Below are 12822 nucleotides of genomic sequence, written 5' to 3' on the forward strand. Positions count from 1 at the left end.
TGATCACGAGCATTTCTTCATGTGTCTGTTAGCTGCCTGAATATCTTCTTTGGTGAAGTGCCTGTTCATATCCTTTGCCCATTTTTTAATTGGGTTATATGCCTTTTTATTGTTGAGGTTTTGCAGTATCTTGTAGATTTTAGAGATTAGACGCTGATCGGATTTGTCATAGCCAAATTTTTTTTCCCAGTCCGTAGGTTGTCTTTTGACTCTTTCGGTGAAGTCTTTTGATGAGCACAAGTGTTTGATTTTTAGGAGCTCCCATTTATCTAGTCTCTCTTCTGGTGCTTGTGCTTTGTTACTTACACTTCATATTGTGTTTATGCCATGTATTAGGGCTCCTAGCATTGTACCTATTTTTTCTTCCATAAACTTTATCGCTTTCGATTTTGTATTTAAGTCTTTGATCCATTTTGAGTTAGTTTTTGTGCATGGTGTGAGGTATGGGTCTTGTTTCAGTTTTTTGCAAATGGATATCCAGTTATGCCAGCATCATTTGTTAAAGAGACTGTCTTTTCCCCAAATAATGGACTTCGGGCCTTTGTCAAATATCGGCTGCTCATAGGTGGATGAATTTATGTCTGGATTCTCAGTTCTGTTCCATTGGTCTACGTATCTGTTGTTGTACCAGTACCAGGCTGTTTTGACTACTGTGAGAACGGCCAAGCTTTTGGTTAGCTATTGAGTGTTTAACCATTGCACCACCAGGCCTCTTTCCTTCTTCTTCCAGAGCTCACTAAAATCTCCCTCTGCACTTTGTCACTATTATCCTCGCTCTTTGGCACTAGTCTTGCGTTGCCTCACAGCTAGGACCGTGATCTTCAGCTTTCTGATCACACACTCCTGTCTGAAAAAAAAGCATCAGTATATGCTCTTACATAGCCCTTTGTTCTGGCTGTATGCTCATGAAACAGCATCATGATTATCAATCTGTCTTTTCAAATACCAGGAAGGGAGGGCCCTGGATGGTAAATGCAAATCTTTCAGTCACTGGAAAAGTAGAACGATCCCTGGAAAGTAACGCTTTTAAATACGTGTCTGGATCTGTAAAATTGAACCTCAGACTATGGAGAAACCACTAAATTTATGTAGTGGTCAAGAGCTACAGCTGCTAACCAAAAGGTCGGCAGTTCAAATCCACCAGGCGCTCCTTGGAAATCCTATGGGGCAGTTCTGCTCTGTCGTACAGGGTCACTATGAGTCGGAATCAACTCGACAGCAAGGGGTACGAGTGGCACCAATGGTTAAGTGCTTGACTACTAACCATAAAGCTTGTTGGTCCAAGCCTACCCAGAGGTGCCTTGGAAGACAGCCCTGGCAATCTACTTCTGAAAGGTCACAGCCTTGAAAACCCTATGGAGCAGTTCTACTCTGCACACATGGGGTCGCCGTGAGTCGGAATCAACTTGACAACAACCAATAACAACAGCAACAAAGTCTTTCCCTGAGCAGCCTTTTGGCTTCTGTCTCTGATATTTCAAGCTCAGATTGCTCAGATTTAGTCAAAGGCTAAATTAACTCTTTTGAATTTGCCCTCCTCTGCCTGTTCCCTGCTCACCCTGTGATACAAGCATTGAAGAGTGGGGAAATGAAGCAAAAATGAGCAGAAGGCGGGTGATTATCCTATATTCTGGATAATTGCAACAGGTTATTTTATTTATTTAAACAAGCACATATATTGCATTTAAATTGTACGCCAGGCATATATCTAAGTGTTTTACAAAGAGTAACTAATTTAATCCTCACACCAATTCTATGAGATAGGTTCTATTATTAACCCTATTTTACAGTAAGGTAAGAGGCACAGAGAGGTTAGGTAAGTTGCCCTAGGTCACACATCTGTTGTTCTTGTTAGATGCCATCAAGTCAATTCTGACTCATAGCAACCCTATGTACAACAGAATGAAACACTGCCTGGTCCTGCGCCAATCTTCACAATCATTATGCTTGAGCCCATTGTTGCAGCCACTGTGTCAATCCATCTCGTTGAGGGTCTTCCTCTTTTTTGCTGACTTTCCACTTTACCAAGCGTGATGGTTAAGATTGTGTGTCAACTTGGCTGGGCCATGATTCTCCGTGTTTTAATGTAATCACGCCCATGATTGAATATACTGTGAGTAGCCAATCAGATGAAAGGGAGTCTCCTTGGAGGTGTGGCCCGCATCTGTATATAAGCAGACGTTCTGGCTTTTTGCTCTCTCTGGATCCTGCGGCTGCTTCCTGCCATCTCATCTCCTGTTCTTGGGACTTGAGCTGTCAGCTTATCTGCTGAACCTGGGGTTCGTCAATCTGCACAGCCTGTGAGCGGGAGCCCTGCTCTCTGACCTGCTGGTCTTGGGCTTTCCAGCTTCTGCAGCTGTGTGACTTGGAAGAGGCCTCTACCCTGATCCACGGACTTGGGACGTTCTAGCTTCTACAATCACGTGAGCTGTTTCCTTGATATATATATTTATACACTTTACTGGTTTTGCTTCTCTGGAGAATCCAGTCTAAGACACCAAACATGATGTCTTTCTCCAGGGACTGGTAACTCCTGATAACATGTCCAAAGTATGTGAGATGAAGTCTTGCCATCCTTGCTTCTAATGAGCATTCTGGTTGTACCTTGCTTAGGCTGGTACAAAACCAGTAAAGCGTATAAATATATATACAGATTTATATCAAGGAAACAGCTCATGCAATTGTAGAGCCTAGAACATCCCAAGTCCATGGATCAGGGTAGAGGCCTCTCCCCACTCATGCAGCCACAGAAGCTGGTGACCCCAAGATGGGCAGGTCAGAAAGCAGGGCTCCCTCTCACAAGCTGTGAAGGTCGACAAATTCTAAGATCAGCAGGCAAGACCACGAGGCTTCTCCTGATTCACGTAGCTATATGGGCTGGCAAACCCAAGTTTGGCAGGTCAGAGAGCAGGACTCCACTCACAGGCTGTGAAGATCGATGAATCCCAAGTTCGGCAGATAAGCTGACAGCTCAAGTCCCAAGAACTGGCGGTTAGATGAACAGGAGGCAGCTGCAGGATCCAGAGCAAGCAAAAAGCCAGAACGTCTACTTATATTCAGATACAGGCCACACCCCCAGGGAAACTCCCTTTCCACTGATTGGCTACTCACAGCATATTCAATCACAGGAGTGATCACATATAAATACTGAGAATCATGGCCCAGCGAAGTTGACACACTATCTTAATCATCACATACCTCGTCCAACACAGATTTGTTTGTTCTTCTGGCAGCCCATAGTATATTCAATACTGTTCACCAACACTGTAATTTAAAGGCATCAATTCTTTGGCCTTCTTTATTCATTGTCCAACTTTGACATGCATATGAGGCGATTGAAAACACCATGGCTTCGGTCAGGTGCACCTTCGTCCTTAAAGTGACATTTTTGGTTTTTAACACTTTAAAGAGATCTTTTGCAGTAGGTTTGCCCAATGAAATGCATCGTTTGATTTCTTGACTGCTGCTTTCATGGGTGTTGATTGTGGATACAAGTAAAATGAAGTCCTTGACAACTTCAATCTTTTCTCTATTTATCATGATGTTGCTTATTTGTTCAGTTGTGAGGATTTTTGTTTTCTTTATGTTAAGGTGTAATCCATACTGAAGGCTGTTGTCTTTGATCTTTATCAGTAAGTGCTTCAAATGTGTTCCATTTCATTTTTGATGACCTCCAATTTTCCTAGATTCATACTTAGTACATTCCACATTTCAATTATTAATGGATGTTTGAAGCTGTTTCTTCTCATTTTGAGCCATGCCACATCAGCCAATGAAGGTCCCGAAAGCTTTACTCTATCCACGTCATTAAGGTCGACTCTACTTTGTGGAGGCAGCTCTTCCCCAGTCGTATTTTGAGTGCCTTCCAACCTGAGGAGCTCATCTTCTGGCACTATATCAGATAATGTTCTACTGCTATTCCTAAGGGTTTCTCTGGCCAATTTTTTCAGAAGTAGTCTGCCAGGTCCTTCCTAGTCTATCTTAGTCTGGAAGCTTGGCTGAAACCTGTCCACCATAGGTAACCCTGCTGGTATTTGACAAAGCTTCCAGTATCACAGCGACACGTAAGCCACCACTGTACGACAAACTGACAGACACGTGGTGGTAGGTCACACAGCTAGTAAATGGTAAAGCTGGGATTCACATCATGACTTTTACTATAACTATTCATTAAGTTGAAAAGCTGCAGTAAGTGATGATGGGTTCATTTTTACTATCATTTGTAGAAACTATCCAGAATACGTAATTTTTTTCCCAGTTGCTGTCAAGTTGATTCTGACTCATAGAGACCCCATGTGTTTCAGAGTGGAACTGCGCTCCATAGGGTCCTCAATGGCTGATATTTCAAAAGTAGATCACTAGGCCTTTCATCTGAGACACCTGTGGGTGAACTCGAACCACCAATCTTTTGGTTAGTAGCTGAGCATTTAACTGTTTGCACCACTAGGGACTCCAAAACCAAAAATCTGTTGCTGCTGATTCCAACTCATAGTGATATTGTAGGACAGAGTAGAACTGCCCCATGGTGTTTCCAAGGCTGTAATCTTTATGGAAGCAATCTGCCACATCTTTCTCCCATGGAGTGGCTGGTGGGTTCGAACCACCAACCTTTTGGTTAACAGCCAAGCACTTAACCGCCAGGCCACCAGGACTCCTTACCAGGGACTCCAGAAAATGTAATAATAGTGTAATTTAAAGAGTAACTTTCTTAAGTACCAGACTTTTACAGATATAGTCCTGCTCACTTAAGCGTTTGGCTGCTAACCAAAAGGTTGGCAGTTCGAATCCACCAGCTGCTCACTGGAAACCCAATGGGGCAACTTTACCTTGTGCTATAGGGTCACTATAAGTCAGAATTGACTCTATGGCAATGGGCTTGGTGTTTGGTTTTATGGGAGTCCTTGTGTGGCACAAATGTTTAAGCACTCAGCTACTAGCTGAAAGGTTGGTGGTTTGAACTCACTCAGAGGCTCCTCTGGAGTCAGGCCTGACGCTCTGCTTCCTAAAGGTCACATCCTTGAAAACCCTATGCAACAGTTGTACTCTGCACAAGTGGGGTCACCATGAATCAACCTGATGACAACTAACAACAACACTACCCTATGAGGTATTATGATTCCCATTTTGCAGATAAGGAAATAGAAGCGAATTGCCCAAGAGCACATAGCTAGTTAATGGGAGATCCAAGATTCAAAACAGACTCCAAAGATGATATTTAGTCACATTTAAGAGGAAGCTATGAATATACCATGGACCACCAGAAGAAGAACAAATCTATCTTGGAAGAAGTACAGCCAGAATGCTCCTTTGAATTGAGGACGGTGAGACTTTGTCTCACATACTTTGGACATGTTATCAGGCGGGACCTGTCCCTGGAGAAGGACATCACGCTTGGTAAGTTAGAGAGTCAGTGAAAAAGAGGAAGACCCTCAATGAGATGGACTGACACAGCGGCAGTAACAATGGGCTCAAACGTAGCAATGATTGTGAGGATGGCACAAGTCCGGGCAGTGTTTTGTTCCGTTATATGCAGGGTTGCTATGAGTTGGAACCTACTTGACAGCACCTAATAACAGCCTAAAAACAAAAGCCGTGAACTAGAGGAGTGAAGGCAGAATTCAAACCACACAAATCCATCTGGCTTGTGGCCACTAGAAACTAAATCAAAAAGTGCGAAGCCGGAATTCTCAAGTGGTGTGTGAAGCAAATAAGGGTTGTAGAGTCACCCAGCTGTTTGGTGAGCCTGTACTTTCTGGTGAGTGATCACTTTTGAATCCTGGGACAGGAACCCCATTTTTTTTTCATTTTTCTCTTGGACCCATTATGAGTCTCTGTCCCCTCTTAGTTTCTGCCCTCCTCTAGGTTTTGTAGAGGAGCCTTGGTGGCTCAGTGGCTAAGCACTCAGCTGCTAACTGAAAAGTTGGTGGTTCGAACCCAGTAGCCGCTCTGCAGGAGAAAGATGTGCCAGTCTGCTTCTGTAAAGATTAAAGCCTTGGAAACCCTGTGTGGCAGTTCTACTCTGTCCTATAGGGTCACTATGAGTCGGAATTGACTCTACAGGAATGGATTTGGTTTTGGTTTCTGGGTTTTGTCTTTCCAGGACCTTTGAGGGGCTGGGGGCAGATGCAAGACTCTGCTTTTCCCCTTCCTTTCTCTAAGCATATAAATCTTTTTGCAGGCTCCCTCCCCACCCTGTAATGACTCGCCAGCAACTAACACCACCACCACCAAGTAACTACATAGTATATTATAAGGCTATTGAATGCCTGACATCTTGCACTGACAGTCTTTAGGGAAGTATAAGTAGAGTTCAACTTTGTCATTCTTGTACCCTTTGCTGGCTCACCTCTTAGTCTTTCGGGGAGTTGGTCTTCCAGGATCACCCAGCTCTTACCCCCTCCATAAAGAAGCCCCAACCTTCATTTTCCTTATTTATCTGCAAATTTCAGAATGAACCGGGGAGTTGGTCTTCCAGGGTCACCCAGCTCTTACCCCCTCCATAAAGAAGCCCCAACCTTCATTTTCCTTATTTATCTGCAAATTTCAGAATGAACATTTTTCACCAAGTGTTTTCCTCTCTCCCTTTTAATTGTTTGTGTTTTTTGAGATTTTCCATCTTAGAAATTAAATACAGTTTTGGATAACAAAAGAATGTTTACCCTTGACCTGATTCCACGTATTTTATGTAACAATTTCCAGCCACTGACCTTTTTCCTCTAAAATAATATTTCTCCTTTTTTCTTACTCTTTCTACATGTATAAGCGCCTTCTTCTTCCCCCCACCTGCATCTGCCAGTTTTGATTTCCAACCTACCGCCAGACATACATTAACCACCAACTCACCTGTTAGGATCAAACCCTCAGGAGAGAAACGCTGTCGAAATTAGTCTGACATGCATGTTCTTCTGGCTCAAATGGCCCAAATTTTTAATAAGGAAGAATTCACTCTGCACTCAGAATGAGAAGTTAACTTGTGTTCTCTACAAGGTGAGGGAATGTAAATCATTTGGATGGTTTATTCCCTAGGAAGGCACTTATTCTAATCAGCATCTATCATTTACCTTATTTATTTTCCAGCCATTCAGTCAGGGCCATTTATTGAGTACTCATTATTTTCTAGGCACTGTATGAGACACGAGGGTTATAAAACAAGTGATACTATTCTTTAACACATAATTTCTAACGCCGACAACGGTTACTAGTAACTTGTCTGAGTTTGGGAAGTCCCTGCTGGATCTTAGTTGTCCTATTGTAAAATGGAGGGCTTGTATTAAGTGGTTTCATAATTTCAAAGTTTCTAAAATCAAAGGACTCAGGAGATTTGACTTCTTGTTTTAACTCGGTCATTAATCAGCTGAGTGTCTTTGAGTATAGTGTTTAGTCTGGATCTCAGTTTCCTCTTCTATAAAGTAAACAGAAGGTACTAGAGCAGGTTTGAAAGAATGAGTTTCAGGGAACTTTGTTAATAGGTATTTCTAAGAAAAAGCGTTCTGTGTTCAGAAAGTTCTAGGGAATGTTGAATTCAATAGATTTATTTGCTCCAGGACTTCTCAGAACCTTTAATATCCCAATTTTTCTTCACAACTCTCCATGAGCGTCTTAGTCATCTTGTGCTGCTACAACAGCAATACCACGAGTGGATGGCTTTAACAAAGAGAAATTTATTTCTTCACAGTAAAGTAGGCTAAAAGTCCAAATTCAGGGTGTCACCTCCAGGGAAGGGCTTTCTCCCTCTGTTGGCCTTCTCATCAAAGTTCCCCTGGACTAGGAGCTTCTTGGCGCTGGGACCCCGGGTCCAAAGGACAGGCTCTGCTCCCGGCACTGCTTTCTTGGTGGTATGAGGTCCCCATGTCTCTCTGCTCACTTCTCTCTTTTATATCTTAAGAGATTGCCTCAGGACACAATATCTTGTAAATTGAGTCCTGCCTCACTAACACAACTGCTGCCCATCCTCCCTCATTAATATCATAGAGGCAGGATTTACAACATACAGGAAAATCACACAATACCAGGAATCATGGCCCGGCCAAATTGATACACACATTTTTGGGGGGACATAATTGAATCCATGACAATGAGGGAGATGGCAGACGTGTTTCCCAAATTTACTTGACAGTGGAACTCTTTTCCCCAGAAGCGTCTTTGTAGGACTAATGTTCTTTAGAATGCATTGGGAAATGTTTAGCATATGACCTTGAAGGCCCTTTATGACAACATAGTCTCTATTGTCAGATTAATTTTTACTTCAGCAATATCTGCTGGTTTATATTCTAATGTAGCATGTTATGTGCATACTGTTCTGTTTTCGTTTTCTTTTCAAGTTATGTTTTTGATGCTCTTGGTGCATGGGTTATAATCTTACCAACATTGGATACACAGCCTGCTAGAGCATACAATTAGCCTACAATTAGCACTTTGGACAATAGTGTCCAGAACAAGGCACAGCTTGTTTTGCAGAAAAAATGTTCCAAAGAGGCGCACAGAGCGAGCTCCTGGGTGAAAAGGATGAAATCAATGAACATGAGAAACAATGACATTAATAGGGCAGAGTTCCGCAAGAACTCTAAAAATGTATTCGACATTTTGATGATTAAATACCATAGTCTTTCCTGTCACAGGACTGCTGTTCCTGACCAAGACTGTTAGGACTCAGAGTTACTGAGTTGAGTGGCTCCAGGCAGAAGTCTGTGTTCAACATCTGTCATGCTGGAGTTCATTAATGTTCAATTGCATCCTATTGTCTTCATGTTATTCAACTTCATTTCATTGTCGTTGCTTCAGCTGGGGATTAATCAACTATTTATGGGAAGACAGGGCTTGGAGTCAGGACAGTCACAATGGGGTTACAGTCTGAGGCATTGGTGGGGGGAAACAAGTCACAGTGAAAAGGTTCCCAATTTGTGAGAGCTTGTTGATAATTTAATTAAACAAAAATGTCTGAGAATAATGATGACATCATCCGTATTTCAAAAGCAGAAAGAGCATACTTGTTCTTCCTGAAGAATCCAGAAAACATATGAACTTATTTGAAATCTGATGTCTTTGCCCCTTCGCTCCTCCACAAGATCTAGAAAGAAGCCGAGACGGGAGAATCAAGTTTAGGGTTTCTTTGTATAAATCAGATCATCATTATCAATAATAGAAATCATGCTTCATCATTGTTCCTGAGCATGGTTGACACAACTGAAACATCCAAGTAGTATGAAATACTTATAGTTTTATGAGGTGGGGAAAATCTTCCACTAGAAATTTTGTTTTAAACCTCACACATTACTTAGATGTTTGCACTTGGCATTTATATGTGCATGATGATTCACTTTATTAAACTCCAAATTAAATAATTAAGTGATTAATTATCAACTTAATGTATGTTCTACAAACTTAATGAACCTGTGTCGGGGGAAATGGAGGATAAATACTGAATTAATTTGCCTCACTATCTGATCTTATGCAATTCAATTGTGTAACTAGAATTATATAAATTAATTTGGTATACACATTCATATCTTTTGATACATTATAATAAATTTTTCTGCAGAAAAAGGCCAAAATATTTGCACAGTAAATTTCCAGGTCTGCAATAATATTGAGACCTGCTAATGTGTCCCAACTTACTTAATAACTAAAATAAAAAATGTCAATATATTAGATCAACATTATGCAAAATTGCCACACATCCAAGGGCGGATTATCCAATAGGCAAGGAAAGCACAGGTTTACCCGTGCTTACTTACCAATCTGTACTGAACTTACAGATGGGTAAGTAAGCACGAGTAAGCCCGTACTTACAAGTAAACCTGTGCTTACCTTGCTTACTGGGTCGTCCGCCCCTGTCAGGGACTGCACATTTGAAAAGAGGCTTTGATTCTGCAGGAAGGTGCTGTGGGGTTGGGAGAGAGATAGAAGCCAGTCATACCTAGAAGCAGAATCTTTAATGTGCTGAAAAAATGTGAAATTGTTCACTACAGATGATCTGGTAAGCAAGGTAAGCATCGTGCTTACCTTGCCTGTTGGATAATTCGCCCATGCACACATCTCGAAAAAGCTAAATTTTCTTATACTAAAATTCTGATACTTCTCATAATTCCAGGAGCAACATCTTCACGCAAAAGATTTCTAATAATTTAAAAACCCTAGTGAAGTTTTTGATATGTAAGCTGTTCACTGATACGGGAAAAGATTTAACTAGAGATGAAGCTCTTCCCTCGCCCCCCGCCCCCCACCTTGTTATTCATTTGGGGACAGTCAGGCCACTCCAGATGGTGTGTTAGTGCTGGACAGGCATAGCTTTAGAGACACTTCAACAGACGAAGGCTGTAACGTCAGGATTTTGCTGTGCGTCGCCCCCCTTCCCCCCGACCCCCCCGCAGTTCCCAGGGTAGGAAGGTGCTGAGATGGAAGCCGAGGGACGCCCTCCCACCTGCCACCACCTGTTTCCTAGTTCAGCCCTCGGCTATAAAGCCTCCTCCTCAAAGATTCATCCAGCACTCTCCGCCAGCTACTGCGGAAAAAGCGCTCCTTCCTCACTGGAGATTCGGGAAAGACTGCATCTTCTTGAAAGAGAGTCTGGGTCTTTCCTGGAGGGCTTGAAAGGCCTTCCCCGAACCAGCCAGACCAAACTTTACTGAACGAAGCCTCCTTTCCCTTTTTCAACTTCACGTTGGGAAAATGACTTTCTCTTCAGCACCTCAATTACCCCTAAATTTGGGCAACTGAAGAGATTTCAACCTGGTTACCCAGTAGGACAGAAGGTCGAGTCCTGCACTCCCCACTGTAAACTATTTGATTCCGCGCGAGTTGCTTTGTTTATAACTTTTTTGCTAAAGAAGAGCCACGTTACGAAGCGGTTCGGCAGACAAGCCCACACACAGGTCTTGCGCGTCGGTGAGCTCCCGGCTACCCTTCTGTGGCCTCACGGCCGCGCAGGACAACTATGAAATCCTGCAAATCCGGAGGCCCGGCGGCGGGAGCGCGCGTCGCGCCCCCGTGCGTGGGCGGTGCCGCGTGCGCGGGCACGTGCGCCGGGCCCGAGCGGCTGGAGAGCGCGACGCGCAGGCGCCTGGCGGCCAACGCGCGCGAGCGGCGCCGGATGCAGGGGCTCAACACGGCTTTCGATCGCTTGCGCCGGGTGGTGCCTCAGTGGGGCCAGGATAAAAAGCTGTCCAAGTACGAAACCCTGCAGATGGCGCTGAGCTACATCATGGCTCTGACCCGGATCCTAGCCGAGGCCGAGCGATTCGGCTCGGAGCGGGAGTGGATCAATCTCCATTGTGAGCACTTCGGCCGTGACCACTACCTCCCCTTCGCAGGCGCGGAGCTGCCAGGCGAGAGCGAGCCCTACGGCCAGAGGCTCTTCGGCTTCCAGCCCGAGCCCTTCCCGATGGCCAATTAGGGCGCCGGTCGCGGGCGCAATCCTGCCAGGGCGCAACCCTGTCTAAAGTAGCCTCAAGCGCTTTCGATGGCCTTGGATGCAGTCTTAGAATAAAATCAGCAAGCTTTCACGTTTCTTGTATCGCTAGTGGGATGGACGCAATAGTTTGATTGCCTCTCTTTTTTCCTTATGTGTGTTTTGTAGATTTCATTAATGGATCTTGTGAATGGTTTCGATTGCTATGAAGATAATGTCCCCTCCCCTTTTTCTGGATTTACTTTGAGGGAAGACAATCTTAAGGAAAAAAAATATGCTTAGGCTATACTGACATTTTAGTCCTCAGAGAAATAATCACTTTCTTAAACTTTGTAAGTTTGTCCTGTTCAGGCGAATTTACAATATCCATTTTTGTGTATGCTCAAAATAGAGCGACCTTCTTCTTGTTGTGTAAATGCATTTAGGCTTAGTGCGTTGTGTGTGCATGAAGTAGTCAGACTTTTTTTTTTTTGGTAGAGTACATGGGCTTGAGTGCTTTGTATTTTTTTAAACTGTGTACACATTAAAATATAGATTTTGTAAAATATAAATAAAACGTGGGTTTGTTTTTCATGCCAAGTACCATGCTAATTTTTTTGTTGACACCACAGGCCTATTTGGGGAGTGATGATGTTGAGGGCTTCTCTGAGTAAAGATGTAGAATGCTTAAATGGAATCCTGCCGGTTGGCAAACATGCTGTTTTTAAATACTCCCTCAAACAAGACAAGCTATTGAGAGTACAAGTTATTAATTTGCAGGTTTCCTCTGTCAACTTGGGAATATAGACATAGTCCACTGGTTTTTCTTTAAGATTAAATTGAAATAATATTTAGCTTTTAAATGACTAGATACACAGTTCCTCAGTATTTCGTTTTCCTTATTAAGCCGACTACTGATTACTAATTCCTCAGAAGTAATTGAAAACGACTTGTGGCAGTTGTAGAGTTTGAGAAGGAATGAAATCAGTGCAAAAAGAACATTGGGTTAATCAGTGAAGGGCTCAAAATATCAGGCATTTTTCGAGTGTGGTGCGACAGCCCCTCTCTGGACTGTAAATACCTTGTGAACGGAGCTGCACTTGACTTGTTTGCTTGCTTTCTCGCTCTCTCTCTTGTTTTCTTCCTAAAGATACAAGTGAAACCCTCCAGAATAAGTGATTTCTTTTTAATCATTACGAATAGAGCAGTAAAGCCTTCACTACCATCAAAACTAATCAAAGTGGGAGCAAAATAATACACATGGTATTGGTTTGGATTACTTTTATAAATTTGTTTAACCACTGAATGAATAAACCAAGCACTTAATGTAAAGAGTGAGCTGGTGGTCAACAGCACTGCATGCATTTAGGCGGAATGTCTCGTTCACAATTAGGAAAAGCAGGACTGTAAGTTATCTATGTATTTGGAATTTGTTA

The 12822-nt window shown here is 42.9% G+C and overlaps 1 protein-coding gene across 1 annotated transcript; it reads left to right on the plus strand.

Moving 5' to 3' along the window:
• The first annotated feature begins 10933 nt into the window (after positions 1–10933).
• Positions 10934–12248, plus strand: ATOH7 (atonal bHLH transcription factor 7). Its single transcript, XM_004386401.2, has one exon. The coding sequence runs from the start codon at positions 10934–10936 to the stop codon at positions 11390–11392; it is 459 nt and encodes a 152-aa protein (XP_004386458.1). The 3' UTR covers positions 11393–12248.
• The last annotated feature ends 574 nt before the right edge of the window (positions 12249–12822 follow it).

This window comes from Trichechus manatus, unplaced genomic scaffold, assembly GCF_000243295.1.
Source record: "Trichechus manatus latirostris isolate Lorelei unplaced genomic scaffold, TriManLat1.0 scaffold00163, whole genome shotgun sequence".
NCBI classification, from domain to species: Eukaryota; Metazoa; Chordata; class Mammalia; order Sirenia; family Trichechidae; genus Trichechus; species Trichechus manatus.